The 15,671-nt window shown below is 36.2% G+C and overlaps 1 protein-coding gene across 4 annotated transcripts in view; it reads right to left on the bottom strand.

Moving 5' to 3' along the window:
* The window catches only part of ERCC8 (ERCC excision repair 8, CSA ubiquitin ligase complex subunit), a 55,153-nt gene that overhangs the window by 5,143 nt on the left and 34,339 nt on the right, over window positions 1–15,671 (bottom strand). For 2 of the 4 annotated variants that reach the window (XM_004744600.3, XM_045075308.1), the window contains 2 exons: window positions 7,151–7,348; window positions 2,346–2,426 (listed from right to left, as the gene is read on the bottom strand). In XM_004744600.3, coding sequence (XP_004744657.1) covers window positions 2,346–2,426; window positions 7,151–7,348 — 279 coding nt within the window. The remainder of the gene's footprint in view (window positions 1–2,345; window positions 2,427–7,150; window positions 7,349–15,671) is intronic. The other 2 variants (XM_045075306.1, XM_045075307.1) reach the window with 2 other exon arrangements.

Raw genomic sequence — 15,671 nt, 5'->3', positions numbered from 1 at the left:
TGCTATGGTGAGTGCTGTGAATTGTGTAAGATTGATGATTCATAGATCTGTACCCCTGGGGCAAATAATATATGTTAATAAAAAAAGAATTATTTAGTCATTTAAAGCAGCTGTACACCAAAACTAATCAAAGCCATAATAAACTAAATTAGATATGTGATGAAATCTGAAAATACTCATACAGCAGTTGGCCAGATGCTTGAAGATTTACCATTGTGTGTTTTCTCTTTTTTATTTGGATTAGGGCCCAAAAAAGTAAGTCACAGACTTTACACTACAGTAAACCACAGCAGTTGCAAATCTAGGTATAAAACAGATTTTGTCAAAAGCTGCTAAATGTTATCAACCACCCCCATAAAAACTCATTTCCATGTGGTTTTAATCATTTTTCCACAAAGGAACTAAATAGGCGAAAAATTTTTTAGAATTTTAAACTTGCTCTACCAATACTTTTCATCTCCATTTAAGATGCTTTGTTTTTATATGAAGACTTGAGTAAGATTAATTCAAGGTGTTTCTAACTGCACTATTTGTATTTCCTACTTTAAAAAATTATATACATAAATATTGGTTTTTAGATATTTGACTTCTTATATCCTAGATATTTAGACGAATATAGATTAACAGTGCTTAGTAAAATAATCTTTGGTGGGAAAGATAGCACCTTTACTTTTTTTAAGGATTTTATTTATTTATTTGTCAGAGAGAGAGAAGCGCACGCGCAAGCACAAGCAGGGGGAGCAGCAGGCAGAGGAAAAGGAGAAGCAGGCTACCTGTTGGCTACCTGCTGAATAAGGCGCCTGATGCGGGACTCAATCCCAGGACCCTGGAATCATGACCTGAGCCGAAGGCAGGCACTTAAACAACTGAGCCACAGGTATCCCAAAATAGCACCTTTAGACAGTGTAACACTGTCTAAAGTGTGGGTTAAGCCGCTGCCTTTGGCTCAGGTCATGATCCGGGGTCCTGGGATCAAGTCCCATATTGGGCTCCTTACTCAGCAGGGACTGTGCTTCTCCCTCTCTCTCTGCCTCTCTCTGCCTGCTCATGCTCTCTCTTTCACTCTCAAATAAACACATAAAATCTTAAAAAAAAAAAGACACTAACAGACTAGCTGATAGAGGAGTATATATTGGTAAAATTCAAGTGTGTAAATAAAAAAACCTTAAAAATGTCATATGTGGTAACTCAAGAGATAAAATTTACTTCTAGGAATCTATCCAAATAAGCAATCAGAAATATAAACAATTTATAAATGGTTACCTTGATTTGTTTATAGTGATCAAAAGAAATGTCTCCAAATATGTAAATATTTAAGTAAATTGTGATATATAAATGACAGCGTGCTATTATTTTAAGAACAAATTTACAGGGGCACCTGGGTGGCTCAGTGGGTTAAGCCTCTGTCTTCGGCTGAGGTCATGATCTCAGGGTCCTGGGATTGAGCCCAAATTGGGCTCTCTCCTCAGTGGGGGGGCTGCTTCCCCCTCTCTCTCTGCCTGCCTCTCTGCCTACTTGTAATCTCTCTGTCAAATAAATAAATAAAATCTTTAAAAAAAAAATAAAACCAAAAATCCCACAAATTTACCAATAGTTATTAATGATAGGGAAGAAGATTTATTATTAAGTTAGTAAAGTAGGATGCCAAGTTGTGTATCCAAGCAGATTAATTATGTTTAAGCAACTATATATGCATAGGAAAAAGCAAGAATGAAGCAAAGGAAAAGTGTTAACAGTAATTCAACTTTAGACATTTGAGTTGTTCTTTCAATATTTTTCTGGGTTTTCCAAAAATGTTGCAACAGGCAAACCATTTTCACAATGTGAAAACACCCAGACATGCTTTAAAAGTCTCTCTCATGGGGTGCCTGGATGGCTCAGATTGTTAACCATCTGGCTTCAGCTCAGGTCATGATCTCCAGGTCCTGGGATTAAGCCCTGCATCAGGCTCCCTGCTCAGTGGGGAGTCTGCTTCTCCCTCTCCCTCTGTACCACCCTCCCCAGCCCACCCCGCTTGTGCTTGCTTTCCCTCTCAAATGAATAAATAAAATCTTAAAAAAAAGTCTTTCTCGGGGAGCCTGAGTGGCTCACTGGGTTAAGCCTCTGTCTTCAGCTCACGTCATGATCTCAGGTTCCTGGCATCAAGCCCCATATTGGGCTCTCTGCTCTGCGGGGATTCTGCTTCTCCCTCTCTCCCTGCCTGCCTCTCAGTTACCTGTGAAATCTCTCTGTCAAATAAATAAATAAAATCTTAAAAAAAAAGTCTTTCTCATGTAAAGTAAATTAACAAAACTATTTTCTTTATGATTTAAAAGTCACTGTAAATTTGTGTAAATAATATTTACCTCATCATCATCAGGAACTGGTTCATATAAGGATGGTACCCAAGCAAGTATATTGCAGTCTCTGCTACCACTATAAAGTTCCTATAACACAGAAAATAAAGATGTGGTTGTGGGTCAGTTTAAAGCTGGTGCCAATCTGAAATGAATAGATCATTTAAAAGACTAACTCTTAGGTTATATCAATTAGATTAATTTTATTTCTATTCCTCAAAGAAACTCAATTGATGTCTTTTGTTTGCTTAAGATGCAGTAAAGCTTTGTTTCATATTTTAAAATATTGTTAGGATATGTCAGAGCTTGCCAACCTGGAAATTTTACAGAAAGATTCAATAACCTATTTTTTTAAAATTAATCATGGTATCCATTTATTTCAAGTGTCAGAGTAGAAAAAGAAAAAATAGATTGAATCAAGAGTCTGTCCTTCTCTGTCAATAACTGAGATTTAAGAAAGACATCAGTAAAAAAAACCTTATGAGTTCTCGATAAAATAGGCCAGAACTTCACAAAAAATATTTAGCTCACAGCTGTCCAACTGGCTGTTATTCAACAGAAGAGCTTTTAGATCCATATGCTATGCTTAGTGAGTTTATTTAATAAGGACAAGCTTGGGCTGATACACAGTCTATGTTAACATCTTTATGAATATGCTGTTTATACACAACTGAACAATGTTCATTTCCGTCCCCAACAAAACTTTAGGAATATGTTATACTGTCTGTACTAAAAACATTCCTATGAAGCAGTGAGATACACTCATATAAAAAGGGTATAAATTGGTATGATCTACACAGAATAGAATCTCAATACATGTCAAAAGTTTTGTATGCGTTTCTAAGGAGTCATGCCAAAGACATGAAATTCAAGGATATCGGCAATATTTAAAATAACAAAATATGGAAATAATTGTCCAAAACTATATAATGACTTATATATAAATTTATGTTGTATTCATAGTATGGGATGTCATATAATCATTAAATTTGTTTTTTAAAAGTGTTTAATGACATTGGAAAATACTCAACGTCAAGAGAAAAGAGAAGGATATGAGCCACAGAGTCATCTTGTGAAGGAAAAAAGCAAGATGTAGAACATACGGTCAATTAAAAAGAAGATAAAAGGCTATGTAAAGAGAAATGTCTAAAAAGAAAAAAAAACAGAAAAATGATAAGCAGCGGTAAAACTATGAATGACTAAGTGGTTTTTTTCCCCCACACAAATTTATTTCTTTATTTCTACACAAACATTTTATTTTTTCAACATGTTCAACATGAGGCTTGAACTCACAACCTTGAGATCAAGACTTGAGCTGATATGAAGATTCAGATGCTTAATCAACTGAGCCACCCAGGTGCCCACAAACATTTCTAATAGTGAAGTTTTTTCTGCTCTGTATGCAATTATTTATTTTCAATACTGTTCATCTTAAAAAGTTTGAAATATGGTACAATTAGTATTTTTCTAAAAAAAATAAAGGTTCTAGATAAAGGGAAATTAAGATTATAAAGTTATTCATAGAAATATAGATGTGGAACACCTGGGTGCTAAAGTTAAGTGGCTGCCTTCAGCTCAGGTCATGTTTCTAGGGTCCTGGGATGGAGTCCTGCATTAGTCTCCTTCCTTGCAGGGAGCCTGCTTCTTCTCCCTTTGCCTGCCGCCCCCTTGCTTATGACCCCTCTCTCTCTCTGACCAATAAATAAAAGCTTTTTTTGTTTTTTTTAAATATAAACAAATAAAAGGAAAGATAGATGTAAAAATATAAAGTAAATCTGATTTGTTTATACATTATCAAACTTCCTAAGGGAACGAAATTCTAGACTGTATTGTTTAACCTTGGATATATAGTTACACTAACTGTGAATGATGCAAAGATATTTTCAAATGTTCAGCACCGTTGAGCAATTTAATTTCCTGAGAATAAAAACACACATACACACATATGCACACACACATCTCCAAGATAACTTGGTCAGATAAGCTTACAAGGCAATTTGTGGTTAAATATTGACACACTGATAGAGACAAAGGAAATTCTGCAAATGTTTTAAGAAAGAGGACTTAAATTAGAATGACTAATAAGGACTTCAGGTAAATGGAAGGATTTCAATTGAGTGTTAAGGTTTTTGGGAAAAGTTTAGGTCTTCATTTGGGAAAGTAGATTAAAAAAAAAAATCAACAGGGGCACCTGGGTGGCTCAGTGGGTTAAAGCCTCTGCCTTTGGCTCAGGGCATGATCCCAGGGTTCTGGGATCACCCTGCATCAGGCGGGCTCTTTGCTCAGCAGGGAGCCCGCTTTCTCCTCTCTCTGTGCCTGCCTCTCTGCCTACTTGTGATCTCTGTCAAATAAATATATTTTTAAAAAATATTTAAAAAAATCAACATAAGAGACTAAGCTGACACGAATCCTGTCACTCTTGAATGGCTGAGTGTGTATTTCCTTTGAATAAGGACACTCATAAATTACAGTGCATCCAACAAAATAAAAAAATTCACAATGATATATTACTGCCAGCTAATTCTTAGACTCCATTCAGGTTTCATCAACTGTCTGAATAAATGCCCCTCATGGCAAAAGGATCCAGATTAAAATCATATGCTGCACTTAGTTGTCATGTCTCCTAACTTTCCTTCCATCTGGAACTGTTCTTCAGTCTGCCCTTGGCCTTCCGGACCTTGACAGTTTAGAAGATACACACTAGTTATTTTGTAGAATGCCCTTCAAATTTTCTTGTTTCCTCATGATTAAATTGAGGTGATATATCTTTGCCAGGACTATCATTGAAGGAATATCATGTAATTGGGATGTTAACTTTGATCATTTGATTAAGGTGATGTATGCCAGGCTTCTTCAAGGTAAAACTACACATTTTACCTTTGTAATTCATAATTTTGTGTAGGAAGGTATTTTGGGACTAGGTAAACATCCCACTCCTCATTAGACTTCCAATGTATTAGTTTACTTACTTATCCCTGAATGGATTCATGTATCCTTATTTTAGTCAATGTGTTATAACCCAGTACTATCATTATTTCTTTCTTTTTTTTTTTTTTAAAGATTTTATTTATTTATTTGACAGAGAGAAATCACAAGTAGATGGAGAGGCAGGCAGAGAGAGAGATAGAGGGAAGCAGGCTCCCCGCTGAGCAGGGAGCCCGATGTGGGACTCGATCTCAGGACTCTGAGATCATGACCTGAGCCGAAGGCAGCAGCTTAACCCACTGAGCCACCCAGGCGCCCTATCATTATTTATTTCAATGTCAGGTATATCTTGTTAGATTTTTATGGTTATGATAGAACTACTATAACTATCAATTTTGTTTTCAGGTTGTAAATTCTGTGTAGTATTTAATTTGAAAAAGGGTTCTACTGCTAAGTGGATGTAAAGTACTACCCTATTTTGCTTTTGAGACTTAGAATTATTCTCCTTTTCAAAAATCATAATGAATATAATGGGGTAAGAGCTGGAAATTGTGTGATGTAGTGCAGTGATTCAAGCCTGTGTACGTAGCTTAGAGAAATGAGATTATTTAGGAGGCAACTAGCCCAGGTTTCTGGCTGTGACCAGCTTATCCCGGCTATTCCTGGGGCTGATGGGACCAGTATCTTGGCACATTTTTTATCTATTCTAGGCACACGTGTTAGGAATTCTGATTTGGTAGAAAGCAGTAATTTAAGTCAGTATATCTGGTTTAAAATCTTTGCTGTGTCTCTTAGTGACTTGGCATAAGAAAAGACATACAAGAGTTTCTTGAATAGACAACCATGCTCTGTGAATAACTACTTGCAGGTTTGAGGAAATGCATGTCACTTCTCTGGTGTCTTAGTCTTCTTCTCTCAGAAGTAATACTAAAAATATTTAATAACTAGTACATCAGGATACTGACCAGCAGACATAACAGCCAAAGAGTAGAAGCGGGATCCTGACAGTCCCTCTTAGGTGCTGGGCTGAGGTGTAAACTAGGAGGCCTCAGGAAAGGGGGTGAAGCTAGTGGTCTCTTAGGGTGCTTGGTGCAATAGTTATTTAACAAAAAGTAAAATACGTATTTGAATATTTTAATAATGGCTATTGCCATGTAGTGTGCTGGCTGAAGAAGAAGCACTGTGTATCTTACTGTAGTATCAGACACAAATTAAGTAATTAGCATTAATGAATAAATGATTAAGAACTTTACCCTTCCTAGCTCTAATAATCCATAGTTTCCATCCTACCAGTATTTAACTCTCATGAACCTCACTTTCTTTACCACAAAATACAGAAAATACCAAGTTTTGCTATATTAGAGACTCATTTAAAGGAACACGTGAGGTAATTTGTGCTAATATTCTCTGGAAAAAAAAAATCTGCTGTTGGTAAAATGAAAGGGAAAGGTCAACTCAAAAGTAAATGATTAGCCACTGACAGGAAATAAATTAGAAATAAAATCCAAGATAGACTCACACATATAAATCAGTTTTTTATAAAACCATATTTTGAGATTAGACACAGTGTTCCATCTTTTCCCAAAAAATTGACTGCAAGACATTATTTTTAATTTGCTAGATATTTTCATCTGGTAAATAAATGGAATCGATATGCAGAAGAAAGAATTTATTTCAGTCAAGTTTCACAGTACTATACTGATTCATGCAAATATCCTATACTATCTAAAACTTAATCTTGTATAATCCTCTATTCAAGAAACCCTAGCTCAAATGTGGATTACAAGTGTAATTTCTCAGACTGAAATCATAACTTACTCTTCTGTATATAACCAGTCTGGCAAGCTAGCTACCTGAACATTTTAAATTCCCTTAAGGATCATTCTTACCTGGAAATTAGAGTGGAATACACAGCAGTCAACACTTTTATAATGTCCCTTAAGCATAGTTATCTGTTCTCCTGAGTAAATTGTATAAACAGCAATAGTGCTACCATATGGTACAAAAACAAATTCTGAACTGCAGCCACAGGAGACAGTGAATTTCAATCCTTTTCTGCTGTCATTATTAACTTTTCCATAGTTTACCTGCAGGATGTAAAATCGTAACATTACTCATATCTTAAGTCTGAATTAAAAAGACAACAAAGACTAGAAGAAATATTTACTTAAAATATTATATAACATACTATGGAAAGGGCTGTTATTAAATCTGTAGAAAATGATCAAGGTTATAACAAAGAAACAAGAGCCAATGACATAAATATATGTTTCACATAAGAGGAGAATACAAATAGTAAAAAAATCCACAAAAGTGAAAGCTTACATTTAAGCCAGTCTAGAAATAAAATGTAAATTAAGGCAATCTTAATCACTTTAGACCATTTAGCAAAAAATTTCAAGAAACCTTGAGACAGTGAATACCATTACAAGTGAGGTAACATGTTGGTGGCACATGTTGGTCAATCCTTCTAAAAGGCCAAATTATTTATTATGCAACAAAATGCAAAGATGTTCTTTTTGGGGGGAGGGAATAATTCTCTTCTTATTTTAAAATATTTTTTCTTAAGATTTTATTTAATCATTTGATAGAGACCCTGGGATCACAACCTGAGCTGAAGGCAGATGCTCAACGACTAAGCCACCCAGGCGCCTCTAAAACATTTTTAATTGTGGCAAAATACACATGGCATAAAATTTGCCACCTTAACCGTATTTGAGTGTACAGTTCAATGTACATTCACACTATTGTGCAAACCTTCATTATCCTCAATCTCCAGAACTCTTCATCCTGCAAAACTGAAACTTTGTACCCATTACAAAGAAAGTTATTCTTACTCCTTGACTTAGTAATTACTCCTGGGAATTTATCTTAGGAAAATAATTAAACAGGAAAAAGCTATATACTCAGAGGAATTCAATGCAGCATTACCTAGAATGGCAAAATAGCTAATGATAATATAAACTCCTAATAGTGTTACAATATCTCTACAGTTTACATAGTAATTAATAATTATGAAAACTATGCAGGAAGTAAGGATAAAAACTAGTTATAAAAAAGCACAGAACACAAATACATATATGTATTCACACAAAACTGCAATTTAGGACAAAAATAAAAATTCTGCACCTGTACGCCAAAGGTGCAAGCCCAATATCAGCATCTCTTCAGCAGTATGAAAAAGAAAATTCCAGGTCCTATCCCAATCCTACTGAACAAGAATCTTCACTTTAATAAGATCCCTAGATGATCTAAAGGCTCATTAAAGTCTGAGAAGCTTTGGGCAAAATAAATTGATAGCGCTAATAGTGCTGAAATTATCCTGTTGATAATTTAGATTAAGCAGTTCAGAATAAGTGTAAAACCAGTAGCTAAACATTTACGATTTATCAGCAGGAAGATCACCAAAGACTCTCAATACTATGGCTAACACTAGAGTTTTATTTATTTATTTATTTTTAATGATTTTATTTATTTGAAAGAGAACACAAGTAGGCAGAGAAGCAGGCAGAGAGAGAGAGGAAGAGAAGCAGGCTCCCTGATGAGCAGAGCCTGACCCCAGGACCCTGGGATCATGACCTGAGCTGAAGGCGGAGGTCTTAACCCACTCAGCCACCCAGGTGCCCCAACACTAGAGTTTAGACAGTGATTTATTTTTTTGCCTTTTTGTAAAGGTCGTTTGGGAGTGTGTGTGTGTGTATAATTATAAACATATATAAATGGACGCCTGGGTGGCTCAGTGGGTTAAGCTCCCAATTCTTGATTTTGGCTCAGGTTATGATCTCAGTGTTGGGGAATCAAGGCCTGCATTCAGGCTCTGCATTCAGCAGAGTCCACTCGAGAGTCTCTCTCCCCTTCTCCCACTCCTTGAGTTCTTCTCGCTCTGAAATAAATAAATCTTAAAACACACACACACACACACACACCAGGGTGCCTGAGTGGCTCAGTTGGTTGAGTGACTGCCTTTGGCTCCAGTCATGATCCCGGAGTCCCGAAATCAAATCCTCTGTTGGGCTCCCAGTTCCACAGGGAATTTGCTTCTGCTTCTCCCTCTAACCTTCTCCCCTCTCATGCTCTCTCACTCTCTCTCTCAAGTAAATTAATAAAATCTTTAAGAAAGGAAAAAAAAAGGGGCGCCTGGGTGGCTCAGTGGGTTAAGCCTCTGCCTTCGGCTCAGGTCATGATCTCAGCGTCCTGGAATCGAGCCCCGCATCGGGCTCTCTGCTCCACAGGGAGCCTGCTTCCCTTTCTCTCTCTCTCTGCCTGCCTCTCTGCCTACTTGTGATCTCTGTCTGTCAAATAAATAAATAAAATCTTAAAAAAAAAAAAAAGAAAGAAAGAAAAAAAAATCTGTATCTATATCTATATCCATATCTATCTGTAAGCGCATACTGAGGCCCAAATGGATATATGCTGATCATCTGTGGATACTACACTTGCCTTATCCACCCTTCAGGTTAACATGTGACAGAAATGAGCGTATGCATCCAGCTATTCCACTGCAGCAGTGGTAGAATGAAACAGTAAAATGTTAAATTTGGTAGATTTGGTTTGCAGAAACCCACTCCACTCCCCACTCACTTTTTCTTTTCTTTGCCTCTTTCGAGAATGACTTAGCCTCTGAATTTCATTATTCTAATCTCTTAAATAGAAATAGGATCATTTACCAGAGTTACTATGAAAAATCAGATGGAATAATGTAGATGAGGGACCTAGAATATAAAGGTATCCAGGAAGTCCCTAGATGTACTCCCATATATGTTTAAAAAGTATAACTTATTTAACTTATAACTTATTTCTGACCCTCTATGTGTAATTGCTTGCAGAATGACAGTGGGGAAGGAGAATGGAGAAAAAGCACACAACTACAAATTCTTTGCTCCCACTAGAAAAATTCTGAACTGGTAGACTGTGATGGCCTTATTCACATTTGTCAGAGGACTAATGCTGAGTTCTTTCTACTCTACCACATTCTTTCCCAAATATGAACTGGAAAGTATTTAAGTGAGGTATGAATATTTTTTAAAGATTTTATTTATTTATTTGACAGAGAGAGATCACAAGTAGGCAGAGAGAGAGAGGAGGAAGCAGGCTCCCCGCTGAGCAGAGAGCCTGATGCGGGACTCGATCCCAGGACCCTGAGATCATGACTTGAGCCGAAGGCAGCGGCTTAACCCACTGAGCCACCCAGGCGCCCCATAAGTGAGGTATGAATATTGAACTAGCTCTCTTATCTTCATCCTTAGGCATTCCCCACCCCATCCTGCAACTTAGAGTGCTATTAATCTTTGTAAATCATTGCTTTGATCAAATCACTTGTGGACTCAAAATCGTATCTTTTCAATACCTAAGGAAGGAAATTCTAGTAACTGATTAAGGAAAGGAAGGATCTATCATTCACTAATGTTCAGTATGTGTCAAACATACTAGCTGATTGTCTAAGGCTCCCATTTTATGACTATGTATGCTTACCAATATATAATAAATAGCATGATGTATATTATTATGAAAGTACTGTAGAGGAGAGGCTACTTTGGGCTATAATGTCTTAAAGGGGGTAAATAAAGGCTTTGAAAATATTTTTATAGTGGAGAAAGATATGGGATTTTGGATAAAGATGATGGCAAATCCAACTCCCTGCTTTATGAATTCCTTTTACTGTTCCAGGAAATTTATAATCTAGTCACTAAAAGAATACCTATAGTGACACAGAGATTCCATCACAAGGTAGCTTATTTTATTGTCAAACAATGATCAGCATAATGATAATAATGACAGGTAATATTATTGAATGCTAATATTTGCCAGAAATATCAATGTGCTTAATGTTTTGCACATGTTATTTCATGTAATACTCAAAACAATATTATGAGACAGTCAGCATTATTACACAAAAACATTTAGAAAGGTTAAATATTTTGATCAAGGTCTTTGGGATAGCAAATGACAGAATCAGAAACTAAATCCGGATTGCCTTAATCAAAAACCACTACCCCACACTATTATAAATTAGTTTTCCTTCATTCCCGAGGTGATGATCACAGTACATTCTACTACAAGTGAGCACTGGGTACTTGGAGGCATCTGAGCTAGACAAGAGGAATTATAGAGAGGTTGTGTCTAAGATGAACCCTGAAAGCAAGAAGCAGCTAGAATAGGAAGGAGAACACTATTTCAAAGCAAAGGCAGGAGTCTGTGCCTCGGAATGGAAAGGCAAGAGAGCAAAGTATTTTTTTTTTTTTAAGATTTTATTTATCTATTTGACAGACAGAGACCACAAGTAGGCAGAGAAGCACGCAGAGATAGAGAGAGGGGGAAGCAGGCTCCCTGCCGAGCAGAGAGCCCGATGTGGGGCTCGATCCCAGGACCCTGGGATCATAACCTGAGCCGAAGACACAGGCTTAACCCACTGAGCCACCCAGGAGCCTTAAGAGCAAAGTATTTTTAAAAACCTCTTAAGTAGTTCAATAACAACAGAGTAAAATATGGCAAGTGGCAAGACCTAAAGCTTGGTGAGTTAGAAGATACAGCTTATGAAAGTTTTGTGGGCAAAAGGCAAAAGCATCAGATTTTAATAACCTAGAAGTATTGAAGAAACAGTGAAAGACTTCTACTGGGAGGTAAGTTTGGGAAAAGTTAGAAGAATGTTACAGTAATTAAATAGATCATGAGGAGCTAGAATGAAGCTGGAAGGGGAAGAAAGATACGAAAACAATTAAGAGGGAAGAATTAAGAAGCCTGTAGTTGATTTAATACATGGGATAAGGGGCAGGGAACAATTAAGTGTAGACTTCCAATTTCTAGACACTGGTCATAGTGAATGGTAATACCAGTAACTGAAATAGGCAACACCAGAAGAGCTATTATGAATTTTTTGTTCTTCTGTTGACCAAAACCTGTCTCCCTGTGCATTTTTCCTGCAACTACTTGTTATGTTCTCCAAGGCAATGGTCTCCAGAGCACAGTTCCCACACCTCAAGAAGCCTTTAAGATAATCCATAAGGTGTGAGAAAAAAACATGAAAAGTTGTATTTTTAATTTCTTTTTTATTTAAAAAATAAGAAATTCACCTTTAATTAAACACAGGTTCACAACAGTATTTGTATATAACCTATAAATAATTATACAACTTTTTAAAAATTTTATTTTTTAAATATTCTAAGTAAAATTTATTGACTTTCTAAGAATCCTTACACATTTAATACTGCTTCCAGTTTTTTTTTTAAGGATTTTATTTATTTATTTATTTGTCAGAGAGAGAGAGAGAGAGCAAGAGAGAGCGAGAACACAAGCAGGCAGAGTGGCAGGCAGAGGTGGAGAGAGAAGCAGGCTCCCCCGGAGCAAGGAGCCTGATGTGGGACTTGATTCCAGGACCCCGGGATCATGACCTGAGCCAAAGTCAGTGGCTTAACTGACTGAGCTACCCAGGAGTCCCAATATTGCTTCTAATTTATCACAGGAATTATTTCTCCAAAATGTTAATCACAACTAGAAAGAGTGTTTGGGAAATGTGGCAATGTTGTTTTTATAAATATGTCACATTACAAAACAACAAACAGCACACAAGCTACTGAGGTAGGTCCAGAACCTTTAGTCAGAATGTAGATACTTCAGAGAAGTATCTCTGAAGAAGCAGAATATCTAATTTCCAGATCAAAAGTAAAGAAAATTACTCAAAGACAACATTAAAAAATAAGCTTCAGAAGTTCCCAAAGAAAACAAATATATTTACAACTTTAAAGTCAGGATTAGATAAAGTTTTCTTAACTTATGTCTTTTTTCTTGATATTTATTTTTAAGATTTAGAAGTTTCTATTGAAGAGGAAAAAAAGAGATGTAAAGATGAATCCCTCTGAAAAGCAAAAAGGAAGCATAAGAAAACACATAAAGAGAAGCATAAAATGGGAGAACCAGCTACACTCTAGAGTACTAAGCGTCTGCCTTTGGCTTAGGTCATGGTCTCAAGTCCCTGAATTGAGCCTTGAATCAGGTTCCCTGCCCAGTGGGGAGCCTGCTTCTCCTTCTCCCTCTGCACCACTCCCCTTGCCCTTTGCTCACTCATTCTCCCTCTCTCTCTCTCACTCCATCTCAAATAAATAAATAAAATAAAATAAAGAAAACTCACTAGGGTACTATTAATAAGGAAACATCACATAATAAAAATAGTTATTTATGGTATACCTATTATTTAATAGGTATTTAATTACTTAACAATTTAATAACTTACCACTCTTCATACTTCCATTTTATCCTTAAAATTACTGTTTAGGTACATAATAACCCTAATTTACAAGATGGAGACACTAAAACTCTGACCGTAGTCCTTCGTAATGTCACCTTAAATAAACTGACTAACGTCCCATATTAATAAATGGCAGGACTGGAATCTGTTTCCAGTTCTGTCTGACAGGGCCTTAAATATTTGAAGGCAATGTGTTTCCACCGAATTACTTTTTCTGGGACTGATGTCCCCCAGTTCCTTTAAGTGTCCTCTGGAGGTGAGTTTCTGGGCTATTCTAGTCATCTTTGCATGAATGACTACTTAGATCAAGTCAATTTTAAAATGTATTATCCATTCTAAACACACTACTCAAGATATGGACTTACTACTACCCATGAGGTATGAGCATCACACTCAAGAAGGAGAGAAAAATGGAATAAAATCACCCCAACATGTATATATACAGTCAATACCCTTTATACTTATCACATTCACCTGTGATGTACATGCCAACCTACCTTTCCAAAGTGACCCCCACATATCACCACTCAAAGGTCTTTAGTGGCTTTCCATTTTATCCCAAGAAAAAGCCTAAGTCCTTAAAAAGGCCTACAAGCCAATATCCTATCCTGTTTGTTTCCTTCTGTTTCTCATCTCCTAGTACTCTTCCTCTTGTATCCTCTATTTTAACATAAGGAGCCTCTTAGATGTTCTCTGGGTATTCCAAGCACACTCCTGCCTCAGGGTCTTTCTCCTTTCTTCCTTCCTCTGCCTGGAATGTTAGCCTTCCCAGATATCAGATGGCTCACTTCATTTCCTTGGATGGATGGATGGATGGATGTCTTTCCTCCTCTCCCTAGAATGTATGTTCCATGAGGACAGGACTCTTCTATGTTTTGTGTGCTACTATATAATATTGTCTGGAAAATAAGATTTGCTCAATAAATACTTATTAAATAAATGAATGAGAAAAGAAAGGTGTGACTTGATTAGAAACACGATACAAATATAATGAATGGAAGATTCTAAATTAAAACTTGCAATGCACAAGTTTCTAGTCTGAGATATGATGGAGAAACACTTCATAAAGTACATGAGAGATTAGCAAACTCTAGTATGAACAATTTTGACCTTACAGTAAAATTAGAATTTACTAAAAGAAGTGATATTTAGAGTATCTAAAAGAGAATTAGTTAGAAAGAAGGTTAAAGAAAGGAAGATGAGGGGCGCCTGGGTGGCTCAGTGGGTTAAAGCCTCTGCCTTCGGCTCAGGTCATGATCCCAGGGTCCTGGGATCGAGCCCCGCATGCTGAGCAGAGAGCCCGCTTCCCTTCCTCTCTCTCTGCCTGCCTCTCTGTCTACTTGTGATCTCAGTCAAATAAATAAATAAATAAAACCTTGAAAAAAAAAAAAAAAGAAAGAAAGGAAGATGAAATGGGGCACCTGGTTGGCTTAGTCAGAAGAGCATGCAACTCCTGATCTAGGGGTTGTTGAGTTTTAGCCCCATGCGGGGGAAAGATACTTAATTAAGTATTAACTTAATACTTAAATTAATAAATATACTTTAAAAAAAAAGAAAGGAATATGATTAATATCAATACCTGCCTTAAAGTATTAAGTAAATGCTATAAGGTATTTGGTATAATGACCACTGTGGTAAGAGTGAAATCTAGAGTCAAATTCTGTTGCTTTTTAAAAAGCTGTTTTAACTCAGGCAAGTTACCTAACCATTTATATCTCATTTCCTCATGTGTAAAATGGGTATTATAAGAGTAACTACCTTCACAGCCTTGATTTCATGATTAAATAAGATCCTATATGCTTCAGTATATGTTTTATGTTAATTTTTATTAAAACAGTATCTGATACATAAGCACTTTAATAAATATTAGCTATTATTATTACCACCAAATTATAAACTTATTAGCTTATTCTGAAAGTTATTAAACCACAGGCACACCTGGTAAGAACCATAACATAAATTTTTAAAAAGTGTTAGAAATTAAATACCATGTAAGAATCTAGCACATTTAAAACACATTTAGTTCAGTATTAAAATACCGTATCTTCTGGTACTATAACATTCATCTTAGATTTTGTTTACAAGTCATATAGAGAATAAAATTTGACTATAAGTTTAATTTATATCAGTTCTCAATCTTTTATTCTTCTCTAACATACCTGAGAAAT

This window comes from Mustela putorius, unplaced genomic scaffold (assembly GCF_011764305.1).
Source record: "Mustela putorius furo isolate JIRA1106 unplaced genomic scaffold, ASM1176430v1.1 tig00000145_pilon_pilon_pilon, whole genome shotgun sequence".
In the NCBI taxonomy this organism is placed as follows: domain Eukaryota; kingdom Metazoa; phylum Chordata; class Mammalia; order Carnivora; family Mustelidae; genus Mustela; species Mustela putorius.
This window is presented reverse-complemented; position numbering and strand designations above follow the sequence as displayed.